This window comes from Pseudophryne corroboree, chromosome 12 (assembly GCF_028390025.1).
Source record: "Pseudophryne corroboree isolate aPseCor3 chromosome 12, aPseCor3.hap2, whole genome shotgun sequence".
Taxonomy (NCBI): domain Eukaryota; kingdom Metazoa; phylum Chordata; class Amphibia; order Anura; family Myobatrachidae; genus Pseudophryne; species Pseudophryne corroboree.
Genome location: NC_086455.1, coordinates 129,833,973 through 129,855,649, shown reverse-complemented (window position 1 = coordinate 129,855,649; position 21,677 = coordinate 129,833,973). Strand labels below are relative to the sequence as shown.

Below are 21,677 nucleotides of genomic sequence, written 5' to 3'. Positions count from 1 at the left end.
ATATTAAATTGTTTTGGGCCCTCGAACTCCCATCTAAAGTGATGGGAGATCATGGGCGCAATTAAATTGTTTGTTTTTTCGCTGTTCATTGCCATAAAGGTCGGGTTTAGCTGCGTAAAGCAGATAAACCTGAACAAAGTGCTGGGCAATCGCGAACAGTGCCATTTGGGCGCCCGAACAGAGCTACAATTGAATAGCTCTGTTTGTGCGCAATCTAGTGACTGCCAGTGGACAAACAATTTAATTTTGCCCTATCTGTGTAACAGTAGATTGATGAAGGTCAGAGATTATATGAAATGTTTTGTAACATTTTACCTGCCTTATGAGCATCAGCATCATTTGTTTAAGGTTTCTAGAAATCATCTTTGGTCAGAACTTAAAAAAACTGTGTGGTGAAGTCTCTAGTTTCTATTTTATTAGTAGATCAGGGCCACCCAAAACTGATTTCTAAGTGTCATACTATTTACTGACACTCCTGTCTCTAATTATCCCCTTAACTCGACTATCTTGGAGATCCACATACTTTTTCCATCAAAGATATTTAATGCCGTATCATTTTGATAAATAAATGATTGAAAAAAATATATTCTTCTTTGTACTTATTGATTTATTGAGTCCTTTATTTTTAGATAAAGATTTGATCATATTCTATGTTGTTTAATGCAAAAATTCTAAGACCATGTAACTTCAGACATCTAACAAAGGCACAGTGATGGAATGGGAATTTAAATATTCTTATACTGTTAGTAACCTAATGTGGTTGGTGTGGGCAAATTGTCAGTAGGCATTAATGGTCACCAAGACGCCATAGGGCTTCTGGCCTTTAAGAGCTTGTTTTCAAGTTTCATTTGTCCAACAAAGGTACACTTTTAAGCTTTAGGTATCTGATAAAGGTGTAATCTGATGAATTTAATGCTGTCCATGCTTGATTTGGCAAAGGAGACCCTCTAGTTCAAATGTTTCAGGTCTACAGGTATTAGGCACTTGGGGCCCCGTTTATCAATGATTTTTAGCTATTTAAAACACATTGCATATGATAAATGGTGCTTGAAAAATGTGTATGAAAAATTACATTTGTGAGCTGATTGTCTGGAGCACCATGTATCATACACAATGAGTTTTTTTAAATAACTTAAACTTGTTGATAAATGGGCATTTAAAGCTTTAACCATATGAGGGATGAAGCACTCTTCAAGCTTGAGCCATCTCACATAGGGTCCACTATTCACACTTCAGACATCATCAAGCTTGAGTGATCTGATAATTCAGCATACTCTAAATGCATGAGACATTTTACAATGGGGCATACGCTAGCCCCAAAATATTTCAGACTAGCATGTTCCTTTTCTTAGGTGCTAAAAGCTTAGGGAGCATCTGAAGGAGAGCACAAGCTTGGGACAAAGGACACACTCTTAAAGCTTGAGACATCTGATGAAAAGCATGCACATCAGGCTTGAGACTTCTCTTTTAGGGTATACTCCTTAAGCTGGAGACATCTAAGGGGTGCACTCTAAATTGTATAATTGTATGTGTTTAGGCTGAATAAACAGGAGACAGAACAATTAAACTCTCCTGTTTTAATTTGATTCAGAAGCATGAAATGAATGCACCTATAACATCTCCTTTCGATTTGTGTTGGCCACGCTGTCTAGATATTCCTGTTTGCAACCAGTACCCATTCAACTAATAGTGTAATTTTTCATTATATAATGTCCAATGGTGTCTTATACTTTCTTAAAATATCTTCATACTAATTGTCTTTCCAAGGCGAGAAGGTATTACAGAATGATGAATTCACGAGAGACCTATTTAGGTTCCTGCAACTTCTGTGTGAAGGACACAACAATGGTAAGCTATTTATTGGCACAACCTACTTTTTGTTTATGAGTAGAATTAACTGGAATATCTACAGCAATCAGAACTATTTTGTCAAACTGATCATAGGCAGACAAAGTGCCGCATTTTATATCTACTTTCTCTGGCCCTCCCAGTAATGGTACTCTGTATAGGCAACCCATAATGTGTGGGTATGCGGTCAGGTGACCGACGCCAGAATCCCAAAACCACTCAGAATCCCAGTGCCAGAACCCTGATTGCTGGCATCCCAAAGGTAAGTATTGCGGTGAGAGTTGGGGCTAGGGCCGGGGGGTGAGGGGGAAAGTTGTCAGGGTTAGGCACTACGGTTCCGGTATGAATGGTCGACCATGTTATGATCGACAGTCATTAGGTCGACCACTATTGGTCGACATGGACACATGGTCGACACATGAAAATGGTCGACACATGAAAGGTCGACACATGAAAAGGTCGACATGCGTTTTTTTTTTACTTTTTTTGGTGTCGTTTTTTGCGTAAAGTGACTGGGAACCCCAATTAGTGCACTGCGTTCGCTCGCCATGCTTCGGGCATGGTGCCTTTGCTCCGCTACCGCTTCGCTCGGCACAGATTACCGTTCCAATCGTAGTCCACATGGATCGTAAAGTATGGAAAAGTTCCCCAAAAGAAAAAAAAGTTAAAAAACTCATGTCGACCTTTTCATGTGTCGACCTTTCATGTGTCGACCATTTCCATGTGTCGACCATGTGTCCATGTCGACCATGTCAATGTCGACCAATAGTGGTCGACCTAATGACTGTCGACCATAACATGGTCGACCATCTGAACGGATACCGGCACTACAGGGAGTTTAGCCGTAGCCATCACCTCCCACTATCTTAGCCCTAGCCGGCACCCCAGTCGGGTTAGGGGGCAGGGGAAGGGTAAATTAATGACCCCGTCCCTTGTTGACATTCTAAAAATCAAGATGCCGCAGTTGGTCATGTGACTGCATGCATTTCCTATTACACCCAATGTGTGTTGTAGAGGACACACATACAAATATTCTTCTGATGCCTGAAAATGCAGCATTTGTCATGAAACAATATTTAGATTGAAGTAATTTCTTTGTGCACTATGTACTCATTTACTTATTTGCTTTGAATTGAATTTGATATGAAAGATATAAAATAAATTGGTAAGCTAAACTTTATTTCCTGCATATGTTTTTTTCAGACTTCCAAAACTTCCTCAGAACCCAGATGGGTAATACAACCACTGTAAATATTATCATTAGCACAGTGGATTATCTTCTCCGTCTCCAGGTAACCAGAAGCACAGGTTTTTTTTTTTAATACAATGTTAGACTATTTTCACTTGCCGTTGTTCTACTTAAATATTGCGTCCATCTTGTAGCACACACACACAGTGGTACTCTATACCTTGGATACAGTAGCTGCAGATGTTATCTACGTACACACGTGACATATGATCCAACACATCAGACAATATTCACCATATAGTGATTTCAAGAACATTAAAACTAAATGGAGGAAAAAATACAACATTTCACTGCCAGCAAAAGAACAAAAAAAAGCAATCAACATGAAATATGAGTATGAGCAACAAGAGACATCTCTGCTAAAGCTGCTCTTTGCCAGTATGTTTAATCAACAGGTTTATTGTGGTTTGGCCTCAGATCTCACAATGGGAATTTGATTCCCTGTATAATGTATGTGGATATTTTACATCTGCTACTGTTTAGCATCACAAATGCTATATTATTTTCAGCTAACTGTGGAAATGCATGTGGTGTTTGTTGAAAGTGCAGCTCAGAAATGTAGGGTGTGGGAGGATTTCCCAGAAAGGACACATTGAGGAGGATTTTATATATGAGGGAATGTTGAGAACACAGACTATAGGGGCAGATGTATTAAGCCTGGAGAAGTGATTAAAGTAGTGATAATTTGAAGGTGATAACCAGTGTCGGACTGGGGTGTCAAGGGCCCACCGGGGGAATGCAGTGATATGGGCCCATACTTAGGGGTGTGACCAGCCTACAAAGGGGGTGTGGCCAGCCTCCACAGAGTTTAAATGCCCAATAGTCTTGGGCAGTGGAATACAACATATCTACCATGTATAATACAAGTGCACAGTCTGGAACCTAATCCCTAGAGGAAGGAGTGGGCCCTTAGGCAGTAGGGCCCACCAGTGGTTTCCCCTGTACCCCTGTGGGCCAGTCCGACCCTGGTGATAACACATCAGCCAATCAGCTCCTAACTGCCATTTTTCAAACCCGTAATGACTGGCTGGTGCGTTATTACCTTCAACTTACCACTGCTTTATCACGTCTCCAGGCTTAATACATCTGCCCCATAGTGTGAAAACAGCTGTTAATCGACACACAGAATCATTTACATTTCTAACACCCAATAACACCCAGCTTTGTAAGCTTTCCTATATGGTATACAGTGTGCGATTTATGAATGAAACTATCCTCCTCATGTGTCCTTCATCCTATTAAGAGTTCTAGAGGTGGCTACATCCAGCCATTTGCCCAGGGCATGTGTGATTTAATTCAGGTAAATGCTGGTTTGGGGCTAATTAATATTATTGATCAACATTAAATTGGTGAGGAGGGTGTTATTGGTTAACTGCTTATTTTGCCGAATTCCGCCATTTTTGCTCAAAATACAGCTTAGGGATCTATTCAATTCTAGTCGGAATTGCCGTCAAGTCGGAAAGACGGCAATTTACAACTTTTTTATGCTGAATCAGGATTCAACCTATTCAACTGAGTTGCCGTTTTTCCGACTCGTCGGCAATTCTGACTTGTCATGAAACACGTGGATAGGCAGATTAGCCGTGGAACCACGTATTTTGTCGAATTTGCTTCCATTTCCGACCGGTTTTTGGCCCGTTTTCGACAATGCTGATCCGGAAGGGGAAGAAATCAATTTGTTTATGCTTCTGCAAGGGAAAATATTCTCATGATATAATGTGAGTAAAATGGTTATCCAGAGTTGATGTGTGATTTATTTATTAGGGTTTTAGAAGCAAGGATAGTTTATTTGCATATTCCCTCAGGAGTTATTTTAGAAAATCCTTTTCACCCCCAAGACTGCAGTCTGATTTACCCTCACATACTGTACCCTTTAAATGCCAACCACATATGCCAGGGATGGAAAGACTTTTGATCTACTCTGAAAGCTGAAAATCTTTTGTGACATACAAAGTTGGAACATTTGCACACGCCTCCTGGAAAGGGGGCATGGTATTTCAAAAAGGGGGCTAGGCCCACTGCACAGGGTCTCGCCGAAATCACACATTGGCTTCCACAGTAATAAACACATTGTCCCCCACAGGAAAAAAATCCCAAAACACACACGTGCAATGGCCCACAGGAAAAAAAAAAAATCCTTAAATTGCCCCAGTCCCCACATAAAAACTGACCTGACCTATCAGAGAGGAGTTCTCAGTCCCTCCCCCCTGCCCTCAGCCGTGGCAGACCAGCAGCAGTGTCAGTTCAGACTCCAGACCACTGTGTGGGCAGCACAGTGGGCTGTTGCGGTTGATGCCATACCCACCAGTCTTGATCAGACCAGGGGCCTGGCTTCGGCTGCACTGCGCCCCCTAGCCGGTCCTGCACCCGTGCCCCCACCCACTTATCCCGGCTCTCTGGCTGCGGCACTGGTGGAATGGAGACTGTCACATGTGAAAGCCTATAAGAATCAGCCTGATTTCCGGTGGCTATTGCTGTCACAGTGACAGCCTACAGAGACAGCTTAGTGCAGCTAGCCAATAAGAAACAGCCTGACATGTGTTATGATCACTTCTTAGTCATAGCAGCACTTTCACCAATTCACTACAGATGGAGATATTTAGTGTCAGATGTTGTGTCCAGATGCTACATAACACATAAAAGCTCCTAAATGTGTTTTTCCTACTATACAACTTCATGAAATTTGTTGTTTTGAGAGCCAGCTGGAACTATGGTTCTATTTATATGTTAAGTCACCATGGTAAAATGTTTCCATAATAATGGATTTTCTAGAGTTACAGTGATACTGTCAAGCTGTACAATCACCATCACACCATACTGTAGGTCTTTTCACTTTTCATGTCCAACTATAGTCAATTTGCTTCCTCCTTAGGAATCAATCAGCGACTTCTACTGGTACTACTCGGGGAAGGAAGTGATTGATGAATCCGGACAGCATAATTTTTCTAAGTCTTTGGCTGTAACCAAACAAATATTCAATTCACTCACAGAATACATTCAGGTAAGACTATACAGTAGCTCTGTTTTACAAATTGTATGCTGTTCACTTGCTTTAACCTCGTATGTTTATTAAAGTGTTTTTCCCAACCGCGGTCCTTAAGACAGACTAACAGTGCAGGTTTTAGTGTTATCCATGTTTCATCACAGATGGTTAAATCAGTATAACTCAGGTACTAATTAAGTCACCTGCGCTTAAATATGGATATCACTAAAACCTGTACTGTTAGTGTGCCAAGAGGACTGTGGTTGGGAACCCCTGGTTTAGTAGGAACTCTTTGTGCTCGCCCTGCTGCAGGCATTCTGGAGGACGGGATGCTGCTGTCTGGATATGGACAGTCTGCATCCTGCCCGCCAGTAAATACTATGTATTTTATATTGGTGGTGCTTCCTAGGAGTGAGTGGCATATATTGAATACTGAAAAACAGAAGACATCACCAAGTAATGCATACCAGCCCCCCATGACTACAAGTCCTGGCATACCCCTATCTCCTGTTCCCATTTTAATCCATGTGAGGATTGACAGGTTTAGAAGGGGAATTTAGATTATCATATAGTATAGTGATAGCTTGTGGGATGGAATGTAAGCCAAATACAGCAAGGGAAAAATCATAAAAGACTGCCAACCAGCTGAGAACGCTGTGCTATTTGCATTTACCCAGGGGCAAGAGCAAGTGCACTAATGATGACAGTTGTCATTATTAGCAAACTGCTTGTCACTGTCTAATTGCAGATGCACCACTGGTGGATAATGGGTGCTCTCTCAGTTGCTTGGGAATATACTATGCTTTTGTGAGTGTGTTTTTTTTTTTTTTTGGCGGAGAGTAGTCTGTGGTGTTTTAGAGAGTGTCACGGGGGCGGCAGTTGGGGGAGCCTTTGATCCACCCACTGCTCTGCATACCAGTGAGTGATCTCTGAATAGATTCTGTGTGCACCCGCACGGCATCTATTCAGCGCTGGGAAGTGAGCAGTGAGCAGGTTCAGCTGCTCGGGGAGCACTGGGCATGCCCCCAAAATGCTGAAAAATGGGCCCGTGCCACAAGACCACGCCCACTCAGTAGTGGCCACACCGTGTGAGCGTCCCGACTCCGCAATCTAAAAAGTTGGGAGGTTTGAAAAAACTGTTGTAATGTGGTAGAAAAAAAAAACATATGCAGAAATTTGTTTGAATATCATGTCTATTCCACTTACACTAAAAATCATTATTCTTCATTTATACATAACCACTTCTTTATACTGTGTCAGTTGTTGTTGTTGTGTAACTTGCTAGATAGTTCATGTACTGACTTCTATTCTTCTAAATAATTTTGTAATTATGCTTTAGAGAGCACAAAGCAATTATGAATATTGAATCCTCCTCCCTCCACTGTAAAGCTACAACAAATATTAAGAAATCTATGAATGGTAGTTTTTTCCCCAGCAACCGTCCTTGTGGGTGAAGACATCTGCTCTGCTTTTTATCTGCAGCCAGTAGGCCTGGCACACACAATAGACATAGTATAGTTTTGACTGCCAGAAAGTTGCTTTCATGGAATTGTCAAACAGATCTTTTCTTGATGCTTACAATCTGCACAGGACCAGCAATACGTTTGTTTATGCTGTGCTGAAAGTTAACGACTGCTCATTGCACATCACAGCTGCTAAATCTTTCTACACAGCCACCAAAGCTTTTATGCAATGCTGAGTTTCACTTTTTGCTGATAAGCCAGACAGGAAAAATCAGTGTATATTACGGCAAATCTGTCCAAGGAAGTTTTTCTTTTCATTTAATGTAATTCAAAAGATACTATTTTATATAAGCTGTTAATGCATTTTCATGATATCATGGTTTTACTGAGCTTAGTTTTAACAAACTTCAGTAAGGATATTTCACTGACGTCCTAGTGGATGCTGGGAACTCCGTAAGGACCATGGGGAATAGACGGGCTTCGCAGGAGACTGGGCACTCTAAAAGAAAGATTAGGTACTATCTGGTGTGCACTGGCTCCTCCCTCTATGCCCCTCCTCCAGACCTCAGTTAGATTTCTGTGCCCGGCCGAGCTGGATGCACACTAGGGGCTCTCCTGAGCTCCTAAAAAAGAAAGTATATGTTAGGTTTTTTATTTTACAGTGAGACCTGCTGGCAACAGGCTCACTGCAACGAGGGACTAAGGGGAGAAGAAGCGAACCTACCTGCTTGCAGCTAGCTTGGGCTTCTTAGGCTACTGGACACCATTAGCTCCAGAGGGATCGACCGCAGGACCCGTCCTTGGTGTTCGTTCCCGGAGCCGCGCCGCCGTCCCCCTTACAGAGCCAGAAGCATGAAGATGCTCCGGAAAATCGGCGGCAGAAGACTTCAGTCTTCACCAAGGTAGCGCACAGCACTGCAGCTGTGCGCCATTGCTCCTCATACACACTTCACACTCCGGTCACTGAGGGTGCAGGGCGCTGGGGGGGGGCGCCCTGAGCAGCAATAAAAACACCTTGGCTGGCAAAATAATCACAATATATAGCCCCAGAGGCTATATATGTGATAATTACCCCTGCCAGAATCCATAAAAAAGCGGGAGAAAAGTCCGCGAAAAAGGGGCGGAGCTATCTCCCTCGGCACACTGGCGCCATTTTCTCTTCACAGTGTAGCTGGAAGACAGCTCCCCAGGCTCTCCCCTGTAGTTTTCAGGCTCAAAGGGTTAAAAAGAGAGGGGGGGCACTAAATTTAGGCGCAATATTGTTTATACAAGCAGCTATTGGGGAAAATTCACTCAGTGATAGTGTTTATCCCTACATTATATAGCGCTCTGGTGTGTGCTGGCATACTCTCTCTCTGTCTCCCCAAAGGGCTGTGTGGGGTCCTGTCCTCAGTCAGAGCATTCCCTGTGTGTGTGCGGTGTGTCGGTACGGCTGTGTCGACATGTTTGATGAGGAGGCTTATGTGGAGGCGGAGCAGATGCCGATAAATGGGATGTCGCCCCCTGGGGGCCGACACCAGAGTGGATGGATAGGTGGAAGGTATTAACCGACAGTGTCAACTCCTTACATAAAAGGCTGGATGACGTAACAGCTATGGGACAGCCGGCTTCTCAGCCCACGCCTGCCCAGGCGTCTCAAAGGCCATCAGGGGCTCAAAAACGCCCGCTCCCTCAGATGGCAGACACAGATGTCGACACGGAGTCTGACTCCAGTGTCGACGAGGTTGAGACATATACACAATCCACTAGGAACATCCGTTACATGATCCCGGCAATAAAAAATGTGTTACACATTTCTGACATTAACCCGAGTACCACTAAAAAAGGGTTTTATGTTTGGGGAGAAAAAGCAGGCAGTGTTTTGTTCCCCCATCAAATGAGTGAATGAAGTGTGAAAAAGCGTGGGTTCCCCCGATAAGAAACTGGTAATTTCTAAAAAGTTACTGATGGCGTACCTTTTCCCGCCAGAGGATAAGTTACGCTGGGAGATATCCCCTAGGGTGGATAAGGCGCTCACACGTTTGTCAAAAAAGGTGGCACTGCCGTCTTAGGATACGGCCACTTTGAAGGTACCTGCTGATAAAAAGCAGGAGGCTATCCTGAAGTCTGTATTTACACACTCAGGTACTAGACTGAGACCTGCAGATAGTGCTGCTGCAGCGTGGTCTGTAACCCTGTCAAACAGGGATACTATTTTGCGAACATAAGTCGTCGTCTTATATATGAGGGATGCACAGAGGGATATTTTGCCGGCTGGCATCCAGAATTAATGCAATGGCCATTCTGTCTGGAGGGTATTAGAGACCCGACACTGGACAGGTGATGCTGACTTTAAAAGGCACATAGAGCCTTATAAGGGTGAGGAATTGTTTGGGGATGGTCTCTGGGACCTCGTATCCACAGCAACAGCTGGGAAGAAAAATTTTTACTTCAGGTTTCCTCACAGCCTAAGAAAGCACTGTATTATCAGGTACAGTCCTTTTGGCTTCAGAAAAGCAAGCGGGTCAGCGGGAAAGGCGCTTCCTTTCTGCACAGAGACGAGGGAAGAGGGAAAAAGCTGCACCAGTCAGCCAGTTCCCAGAATCAAAATTCTTCCCCCGCTTCCTCTGAGTCCACCGCATGACGCGGGGGCTCCACAGGCGTAGCCAGGTACGGTGGGGGGCCGCCGCAAAAATTTCAGCGATCAGTGGGCTCGCTCACAGGTGGATCCCTGGATCCTTCAAGTAGTATCTCAGGGGTACAGGCTGGAATTCGAGGCGTCTCCCCCCCGGCATTTCCTCAAATCTGCCTTGCCGACAACTCCCTCAGGCAGGGAGGCTGTGCTAGAGGCAATTCACAAGCTGTATTCCCAGCAGGTGATAGTCAAGGTGCCCCTACTTCAACAAGGACGGGGTTACTATTCCACACTGTTTGTGGTACCGAAACCGGACGGTTCGGTGAGACCCATTTTAAATTTGAAGTCCTTGAACACATACATAAAAAAATTCAAGTTCAAGATGGAATCGCTCAGGGCGGTTATTGCAAGCCTGGAGGAGGGGGATTACATGGTATCCCTGGACATCAAGGATGCTTGCCTACATGTCCCCATTTACCACCCTCACCAGGAGTACCTCAGATTTGTGGTACAGGATTGCCATTACCAATTCCAAACACTGCCGTTTGGACTGTCCACGGCACCGAGGGTCTTTACCAAGGTAATGGCAGAAATGATGATACTCCTTCGAAAAAAGGGAGTTTTTAATTATCCCGTACTTGGACGATCTCCTTATAAAGGCGAGGTCCATGGAGCAGTTGTTGGTCGGAGTAGCACTATCTCGGGAAGTGCTACAACAGCACGGATGGATTCTATACATTCCAAAGTCACAGCTGGTTCCTACCACACGCCTGCTGTTCCTGGGGATGGTTCTGGACACAGAACAGAAAAAAAGTGTTTCTCCCGCAGGAGAAAGCCAAGGAGCTGTCATCTCTAGTCAGAGACCGCAGTGTTCATTCCGGGAGTGGACAACTGGGAAGCAGACTTCCTCAGCAGACACGACCGACACACGGGAGAGTGGGGACTTCATCCAGAAGTCTTCCAACTGTTGGTAAACCGTTGGGAAAGGCCACAGGTGGACATGATGGCGTCCCGCCTAAACAAAAAACTAGATATTGCGCCAGGTCAAGGGACCCTCAGGCAATAGCTGTGGACGCTCTAGTGACACCGTGGGTGTACCAGTCGGTTTATGTATTCCCTCCTCTGCCTCTCATACCAAAGGTACTGAGAATAATAAGAATACGAGGAGTAAGAACGATACTCGTGGTTCCGGATGGGCCAAGAAGAGCTTGGTACCCAGAACTTCAAGAAATAATATCAGAGGACCGATGGCCTCTACCGCTCAGACAGGATCTGCTACAGCAGGGGCCCTGTCTGTTCCAAGACTTACCGCGGCTGCGTTGGACGGCATGGCGGTTGAATTACGGATCCTAAAGCAAAAGGGCATTCCGGAGGAAGTCATTCCTACGCTGATAAAAGCCAGGAAAGAAGTAACCGCAAACCATTATCACCGTATTTGGCGAAAATATGTTGCGTGGTGTGAGGCCAGGAAGGCCCCAACAGAGGAATTTCAGCTGGGTCGTTTTCTGCACTTCCTACAGTCAGGAGTGACTATGGGCCTAAAATTGGGTTCCATTAAGGTCCAGATTTCGGCTCTGTCGATTTTCTTCCAGAAAGAACTGGCTTCACTGCCTGGAGTTCAGACATTTGTAAAGGGAGTGCTACATATTCAGCCCTTTTTTGTGCCTTCTGTGGCACCTTGGGATCTCAACGTGGTGTTGAGTTTCTTAAAATCACATTGGTTTGAGCCACTTAAAACTGTGGATTTGAAATATCTCACGTGGAAAGTGGTCATGTTATTGGCCTTGGCTTCGGCCAGGCGTGTGTCAGAATTGGCGGCTTTGTCATGTAAAAGCCCTTATCTGATTTTCCATATGGATAGGGCAGAATTGAGGACTCGTCCCCAGTTTCTCCCTAAGGTGGTATCAGCTTTTCACTTGAACCAACCTATTGTAGTGCCTGCGGCTACTAGGGACTTGGAAGATTCCAAGTTACTGGACGTAGTCAGGGCCTTAAAAATTTATATTTCCAGGACGGCTGGAGTCAGGAAAACTGACTCGTTTTTTATCCTGTAGGCACCCAACAAAATAGGTCCTCCTGCTTCTAAGCAGACTATTGCTCGCTGAATTTGTAGCACAATTCAGCTGGAGCATTCTGCGGCTGGATTGCCGCATCCTAAATCAGTAACAGCCCATTCCACGAGGAAAGGGGGCTCATCTTGGGCGGCTGCCCGAGGGGTCTCGGCTTTACAACTTTGCCGAGCTGCAACTTGGTCAGGGGCAAACACGTTTGCTAAATTCTACAAATTTGATACCCTGGCTGAGGAGGACCTTGAGTTCTCTCATTCGGTGCTGCAGAGTCATCCGCACTCTCCCGCCCGTTTGGGAGCTTTGGTATAATCCCCATGGTCCTTACGGAGTTCCCAGCATCCACTAGGACGTCAGAGAAAATAAGATTTTACTCACCGGTAAATCTATTTCTCGTAGTCCGTAGTGGATGCTGGGCGCCCATCCCAAGTGCGGATTGTCTGCAATACTTGTATATAGTTATTGCCTAACTAAAGGGTTATTGTTGAGCCATCTGTTGAGAGGCTCAGTTATATTTCATACTGTTAACTGGGTATAGTATCACTAGTTATACGGTGTGATTGGTGTGGCTGGTATGAGTCTTACCCGGGATTCAAAATCCTTCCTTATTGTGTCAGCTCTTCCGGGCACAGTATCCTAACTGAGGTCTGGAGGAGGGGCATAGAGGGAGGAGCCAGTGCACACCAGATAGTACCTAATCTTTCTTTTAGAGTGCCCAGTCTCCTGCGGAGCCCGTCTATTCCCCATGGTCCTTACGGAGTTCCCAGCATCCACTACGGACTACGAGAAATAGATTTACCGGTGAGTAAAATCTTATTTTTTATAATGGTAAAAAAACCAACAACAAAGTAATGGTTTATTTAGCCAACAACAAAATATCTAGTTACTTTTCAACTGCAAATGTACACTAAACTCCTGTATTATATGAAAGTGGAAGGAAGTGGAACCTAACAATTCAGCTGCCTCAGGAGGCAATGGAAATATCACTACCTAATCCCTTACACAGAGTAACCTGCAAACCTGTATTTGGCAACACGAGACAAATCCCATATTTTCACTAAAATAATTTAAGACCATTAAAAAAAATTTACTCCAAGATAGAAATTGTGACTAATGAGGCAATAAAATCAGCATTTAACTGATTTCTTACAGTATGTCTCAAAATGTTTTTACCTTGGGCAGCTGCCTCACGTTCTATCTCTATAAGAACACTGCTATCTGCCTGTCACATAAACTTTCTTTTCTTTTTCTCTGTGCATTCTGTGCTGTTTTTCTCTTTTCTGTACCTCATCTAGAGAATGACACTGGATGAGCAGTGCAACAAGTATTGCCGAGCTATACCTAAATGGTCTGCCCAGCACATTGCAAGGTGCATGCCTATTTTCCTCACTGATTAGACAGAAGTGAGTTTAGGCTAGCAGAAGTGAAAACTTGGAAACATCACGTCAAGTCTAGTTGGTACATTTACTAAACTGCGGGTTTGCAGTCCTGGCTGCACTGTATCGGATTACCAGGGGGATTGAATCCCGCAGATTAACTAAGAATACAACAGAACATCAACTTGATCTTTTTTTTTTATATGTTATATGAATGGAAAACCTCAAATAAAATTGCCTGCCTCTGGTAGGCGAGTTTAAAGAAAGCACTACACACTACACAGATCAATATGATCTGTGCCGGCTATTATGTTGAGAAATATAAAAATCATTAAAACAAAAAACAGTGTGGAGACTCAGTAATTTCATAATCAGCCCTGGGCTTTTAAACCTATGGGTACATTTACTAAGCAGTGATAAGAACGGGGAAGTGAGCCAGTGGAGAAATTTCCCCATCAACCAATCAGCAGCTCTGTATCATTTTATAGTATGCAAATTATAGATGTTACTTCAGTGCTGATTAGTTGCCATGGGCAACTTCTCCACTGGCTCACTTCTCCGCTCTTATCACTGCTTAGTAAATGTACCCCCTAGTCTGTTACTGAAAATATGGATTCCCCATCCCCCTTTATTCACTACAGGCAATTGGCTGAATCAGCCAGGGCTGGTAACATTATAGCAAAGGGACACTCGGCGTGGGGTCCCCGACCCCTCCCATAATGGCAGCCATCCATAGAATGGTCAGCCCAGGGCTGGAAGTGGGACCCAAAAAAATTGGATGCCCCCCTTCTTAAGGAATTAGCCTTGTTGCTTTGGATATTGAGGTAATTATTATTATTATAATAATTAATATTGATTTTGAATTTATGCGTTTAATGATTATGGCCGCACTGATTGTGTGCTCTGACCAATCAAACCAATCGGTGCGGCCATATGGAGAGTGTCCACATGTGACCTCTCAGATGCATGTCAGTTTGTTGTTTTGCCAAGATCATTGATCCTATACAGACCGAAGAGGACCTTTTTTTTCCAAGGATTTTTAAGTAATAGGGTGATGTACAAGGGTGTAGTTACTTAATAAAATATTAAAACCTTCATGTCAACAATCGGGGATAGCCAGGACTATGGGCCTAATTAAGTAAGGATTGCTTATGCGATCCTTGCTGCAGTTTTCCGATGGTCGAGATGTTCGTCATCATCGCAAATGCAGGAAAGAGGCGGTATGAACCACCTCCTACATTTGTAATGCAAAGGGTGACATTTAAGTTGGGGGGGAGATTAATGTCAGATTCCAAAGTAAACGTTTATGAGAACTACACAGCAAGATAGTAGAACCTAATATTGCAAGTCTAATATGCCATTAATTAAAAGAATAGTGGTGGGTACAATCTTTTTCTTTTACATTTGTGCTTTTGCCTTCTTCATGTTGGTTGTTACACTTACGTAGAATCAGAAATGTCTCTGAATTGTCAGTGGAACATGCTACAGTACTGCTGAGAGGGTGGATCAGATCATAAAATAATTGAATATCTGGTTGTTTTGGCTTTGGGTACCATAAGTAACCTAGGATATCATTCTGTATACAGTGCCAAAGAGCTTGCATACATAGTAATGTATGATGATTTCCTCTTTCATGCAGCTCACTCTGTTGTTTCTACTTGCAGGGCCCATGTATAGGGAACCAGCAGAGCTTGGCACACAGCAGGCTCTGGGATGCAGTGGTTGGGTTCCTTCATGTCTTTGCAAACATGCAGATGAAGCTCTCCCAGGTAATATTTTAGTACATTCTATATAATGTAGTTGATTATTTTTATTACAGTTTTAGCTCATTTTTCCATGTGGCTTATTTTGCTCTAAAATTAGAAATTTAGATTCCATGTTTTAATGCTGTATTCACGCTGTATGTAACCCGCGGATGTCTTCATAATATCCAGAGGAGAGAAAATAGGCTGTTGAATTCTTTTGGTTTCAAGCACATGTTCGACACATTTTTTAGGGACTTTTTATCCAAAAATCCATTGAATTGACTGTGTTAAGAAAAATGTATTAAAGCAAAAAAAAAAAAAAAACAATATCCACAAATGTGTAAATATTGTTTAATACAACATACCATACTCACGTTAAGTCGTAGCGGAGTACCAGATGAAGAGCTATTAGTTAGGGTTAGGTCTGAAGTAATGCAGCGTGCAGAAAGTTTTATTCAGATAATTATTTTCAAAGTAATGAATTATAAGGTTTCCTTACCCTAGTGAGGTACTAATTTGTGATGCTAATATAGCTTGTAAAGTAATTGCAATACTGAAGGAAATCTCTATCCTCATATATCCTGCATACGTGGCTGCTCATCTAGAACAGCCTCCCATGGGAATACACATTGACTGACCATCCTGGTATGCCTATTTCATCCTGTGGTGGTTTTCTGTGGTTTTATAAGGGATTCCAGCACTGATAGGTGTCATTTTTGGCTTTAACATTATTATTTTATTCCATTGCTTCCCATACAATGCCATGGAACACACACCATTTACTTTATTTAGTCTTACGCATGGGTGGATTGATCATAGTGTCCCGTCAGAAGATTCCCAGTGGGCTGACATGTCTGTGAGGCCTGTTTTGTTTGTTTACATGTGGCCCCACCCCCCACATTACCGGCTGCCCTCAGGCGCACATTATACTGCATTGTCCCCATTCATTCTGTCATTCCATCTCTGCAGCACAGCAACTCTGCCATCCAGTGATGCTGCCATGGCTACACGGTGTGTTATACTTCTAGTGTTGCCCATGACAAGCCACTTTTACTTCCAAAGCAGCTCCTAGTCTTAAGCTTCTCTGTGATACCATGCAGGAAAAAAACAGGTGCACACTTCAAGCACTAATAATCAGAACAACCATAATACACTCTACAATATAACATGCAGTAATAATAAGGTTTCTTAGTACATGTTTGCCCAAAAATGTAAGCCCACCTACCACTTCAACGTGAACCTTTACTAGGTGGGTCCCTACAGGGGTGTAGCGAGGGTGGCTCCGGTGGAGCTCGAGCTCCAGGCACTGGAAAAGTTAGAGGGTGCGCCGCTGCCTGATCACCACTCCTCCCTCTACTTGCTATAATGGGTGCCTCTGTGCATACAGCTGCAGAGCAGGAGGAGGAGAAGCAGTGGGACGCACACTGACTCAGAGACTAGGTAGGGAACAGGACAGGCCAGAGGGGACAGCAGGAGGCACTGACAGCCAGCACATGCCTGAGCTCTGCTGCCCTCTATATATGTCTCACTGTCTGCGTGCAGCTGTGCAGCAGCGTTATTTCTGTCCTGCTACACCACTCTCTTCCCCCAATGCTGCAGCACCTTCTTCTTTTTTTGATGTGCACCTTCATCGCACACTGTCCCTATTTTACACATGGGGCGCCCAAAGGACCTTTTGCCCTGAGCTCCACAATGTCTAGAACTGGCCCAATTGAGTACGGGGGGGGGGGGGGGCGCACTGAAACATGCCCTTGATCCGGGCACCATGGCACCTAGCTACACCTCTGGGTCCCTAACATCCCTACTACTGAAACATTATATAAATGTATATAGGATTTACCTTTCATAGTGCCATTCTAATGCATAGACTGCTATGCAAGGACCTTACACTAATTAAAAACACCTAAGGGCAGGTGGGTGGGGTGCAAGACCGACAGAGGGAGTCTCACCTTCAAGTGTATAATATATACACCAATACTGTACAGAGAAAATTGGGGCATCTGAACTGCACACCCTCATTTCAAACATAATAAGAGGTGCTACCATGCTGAGACTTATATTGCCATGCAGAATTAAAAAAAAAGAAAAAAGCAGATGCACACTTCCAGATTTTTAGTTTGTTTTAGCTAGGAAGTCACTGGTTGCCTATCTACGTTATGCAGACTGTAAATGAACGGTGGCCAAAATGGCTGCATTGTGATCCTATATATTAAAAGGCTAAAGGCTGCTCCTCACTTCTCTGGAGGGTATTCAAGTGTTTTGCGGGCCAGCGGCCACTATATGGCGCCCAACAGAGCAAATCAAGGTTTGCTCCATTTGTCGCGCACAGCCGTAAACGCTGACATTACTGTTATGTTATTCCGTAATTTTGATGGGCTGGTAACTAGATGACATTTCTCATACATAAGAATAACGTTAGGTGTATTCATACAAAACTGCTAAGTGTTTCAGTAAAAATCTTCCTTGAGCAACGTTCAATTTAATGCATGGGAGACTGTACAGAACTGTACTAATAGCTGCTGTATTTAGGTTTAATACTCAAAATAAATGCTGTTTCACCTGATGATCAGCTCTAGATTACTTTTCACCACTCTATGCCCACCACTGAGCATAATTATCCATAAACAGTTCAGGGACTGTAGATCTAATAGCAAAGGCAATTATCAATGTGGGATCACATTTACGTTAATCAATTATTAGTGCAGCTAGTGATACAATGGGGGGAATTCAATAGCCCCCACCAGCTGCCACTAGATGGCGCCGGATGCAGTAATTCAGTTGTTGCTCCATTGAGGCATGCATTCATCTGGGGTGGGAGGAACAGGGATAGAAAGACACATTCATTTCAACTTGCAGACTCCTGAGGTGGCGAGCTTAATTGTGAGAAAACTCTGTAGTTTGGGCGCTCAAGTGGGAGTACTGTAATTTATGATAACCTTGGTATATACTTCATACATGAGGTAGCAGAAAAAGAATTGTAGCTGTTGATTGGGTTATCTGTTCAAGAGTACACGCACTGTGTGTCTGTTCCTGGCTGTGGGAAGCTTATTACCAAAGATATTGAATTCCTGGCTTCGGCAGTAGTTAGCCTTTTGATGGATCTGTGTGGTTTTTTTTTTTTTTTTTACTATAGCTACTATACTATATGGGGCAGTTTGTATGATGCGCAGTAAATGTCACTTCCTGCCTATTTTATTCTTCTCTTTCAGGACTCTAGTCAGATTGAACTGCTTAAAGAACTTCTGGATCTCCTGCAAGACATGGTGGTGATGCTGTTGTCTCTTCTAGAAGGTAGTGTAAGCTCTCTTAAGTTAAGTAGTGTTTCTGATACTGCTGAAAACATTTTGCAGTAGGAAGGAACCATGACATTGTTGAATAGGCATCTCCCATTACAACCAGTGTAACTGAAGAAGTTAATGAGTGCAAATGCTGTTGGGTGCTTTCCCGCAAGGATAATAAATGACAAATTTATTGCGGCATGAAGAAAAGGAAAATTGTAACAATAGGCTATTTTCCCAGTGGACTTAATATGTATTTGTTAATATCAAATATCATGAACACAAGAGGTGTAGTTTCCACAGACAACTATCACTAGATATCATTGTCATAACTCTGTTTTTTGCCCAATCAATAATATGTAAACTGCTGAACATAAAATGATGGATTTAAAGCCAGCTGTCTTCTCTGCGGAAGATGAATCAAATCCATCTTATTAGCATTATGCTAACTATATTTGCATAGACTTTGCATTTTAATTACTCATTCCCTCCAGCATACCATTTTCTGTAAACTCTGTATGTGACTTAATACTGTTTATATCACATGTTTTTTATGATTTCTAGAGAAAAATGTTTATTTTCTTATTGTTGTAATGATCAACACTTGGAGGACATTTAATACAACGAGGGGACAGGAGTGACTTTACCTGACCGTTGTCTGAGCTGTACTCATTTATTTTTGTTCATTTTAGAAAATCTAATTAAAGCTAATGTTTGGTGTCTGTGGGTAACATCACATTATTACTGTTTGTTAATTTTGACTTTTATAAATGAGTCACATGATTTACCTTTCACACCTCTATTAAAGCACGGAGAGAAATGAAGTGGAGTGATATAAAGCACTAACCAATCAGCTCCTAGCTGTCGTTTTTCAAACACAGCTTGTACAATGAGATATAGAAGCTGATTGATTAGTGCTTTATATCACTTCACTTTATCTCTCTCCATGCTTTGATAAATACTCCCCCAGTCATGCTTCTGTTTTTGCGGTCAAATTCTCTAAGCAGTATGTACCTCTGGTGCACTTCTGACGGGTTGGGGCCGCCGCCATACCGACCCCAGGATCCTGGCAGCAGAATGTTGGTGTGGGCAAGCGCAACATAACCTCTTTGCACTCGCCACAGGTTCTACTCCCACTCTGTGGGTGTTGTGGACACCCACTTGTGGGAATAGTCCCTGTCAGTCAGCATGCCGAGTCTCGGGCTGGTAAGCGGGAGGGATCACAGCGTCGGCATGATGACCGCCGGGATCCTGAACGCCAGTCACATGACCGGATCACCTTCTGAGTACGTTCTACCCGGCACTTCATTAGGCACATTTTTTTCAAGACTCTTAAACACGAGGGCCTTCAGATCTCTAACAAGACATTGTTGGTATAATATCTCCAAGCTGAGTTAAAAAATCAGTCAAGTGCCAAGAAAGGCCTGATGGAGGTTTCAAATTATCATCTAAATAAGGGAACGCTTCATCACTACTGTGTGGTACAGTACGCATTAAAGTCTTTGCTAGGTTTCAAAAGCATACTTTACTGAGACTGTATACTAGACATGGTTTTATGGCTTATTTAGCGTGGTGATATACAAACTTTAACATATTTTAGACTATATTTGGATTCATTTAATTGTATCCTTTTTCTTTATTATTTTGCAGGAAATGTCGTAAATGGGACTATCGGAAAACAAATGGTCGACACACTTGTAGAATCCTCCAGCAATGTTGAAATGATACTGAAGTTCTTTGATATGTTCTTGAAGTTGAAAGACCTAACAAGCTCTGACACATTCAAGGAATATGACCCAGAAGGGAAGGGTATTATCTCAAAGAAGGAGTTCCAAAAAGCCATGGAAGGGCAAAAACAATATGCTCAGTCTGAAATTGAATTCCTTCTTTCCTGTGCTGAAGCAGATGAAAATGACATGTTTAACTATGTGGAATTTGTAGACCGATTTCATGAACCAGCTAAAGACATTGGTTTTAATGTGGCTGTTCTGTTGACCAATCTTTCAGAACATATGCCAAATGATTCTCGGCTCCAATGTTTGTTAGATCCTGCAAACAGTGTACTGAACTACTTTTCACCATACTTGGGCCGTATTGAGATAATGGGTGGAGCAAAAAGAATAGAGAGAGTATATTTTGAGATCAGTGAGTCAAGTCGAACACAATGGGAGAAACCACAAGTCAAGGAGTCCAAGAGACAGTTTATATTTGACGTGGTCAATGAAGGTGGAGAACAAGAAAAGATGGAACTGTTTGTTAACTTTTGTGAGGATACCATTTTTGAGATGCAGTTGGCTTCCCAGATCTCCGAATCAGACATAGCCGAAAGACCTGAAGAGGAAGAAGAGGATCATCCTCACCACATGATTGAAGTTGGTGAAGAAGATGAGGAAGAGCAGTCGTTAGAATCTTCTTCTGCTTTTATTGTAGCTTGCACAGCACTTAAAAAAAATTCTTCCAACTTCTTCAAAATGCTAACTTTAAAGAATGTTGCTAAACAATTTCGTAAAGTGAAAAAAATGACACTTAAAGAACTAGTGAAGGTCTTCATCTCATTTTTCTGGACGCTGTTTGTTGGTTTGTTCCAGTTTGTGTTTACTATAGTATGGGGAATATTCCAAATTCTTTGGAGTACAGTGTTTGGAGGGGGCTTAGTTGAAGGGGCCAAAAATATTAAAGTCACCAAAATATTAGGAGACATGCCTGATCCAACACAGTTTGGCATCCATGATGATGTCTTGGAAGCTGAAAAGGCAGATGCCTCTGAACACTCTTCATCTTCAGAGCTTGCCCATCTAAAAGGAGACAAGGGAGATATGGACATACCTGATATCTTTAGCATTCAGGCTAAAAAAGAAGGTTCTAAGCATGGACAAGATATTGGTCTTGGCGATTACGCAGAGATTGCTGCTGCAGAAAACACAACCAGCTTGGAGAGTGCTGTCAGCAAGCAGAGAAAAGCTCTTGTGAGTAGATTCAAATCCTATCAGCCACTACTGTTGGCACACTGTATTGTCGTCTGCAAAGCATTCTCTGTGTCCTGATTTTTATTTAG

The 21,677-nt window shown here is 43.0% G+C and overlaps 1 protein-coding gene across 1 annotated transcript in view; it reads left to right on the top strand.

Annotated features, from left to right (window-relative positions):
• Positions 1–21,677, top strand: part of RYR3 (ryanodine receptor 3) — a 1,295,770-nt gene that overhangs the window by 1,136,156 nt on the left and 137,937 nt on the right. The window contains 6 exon segments of the mRNA XM_063948019.1: positions 1,768–1,848; positions 3,052–3,140; positions 5,970–6,098; positions 15,264–15,368; positions 18,554–18,635; positions 20,273–21,588. Of these exon segments, the coding sequence (XP_063804089.1) occupies positions 1,768–1,848; positions 3,052–3,140; positions 5,970–6,098; positions 15,264–15,368; positions 18,554–18,635; positions 20,273–21,588 (1,802 nt within the window).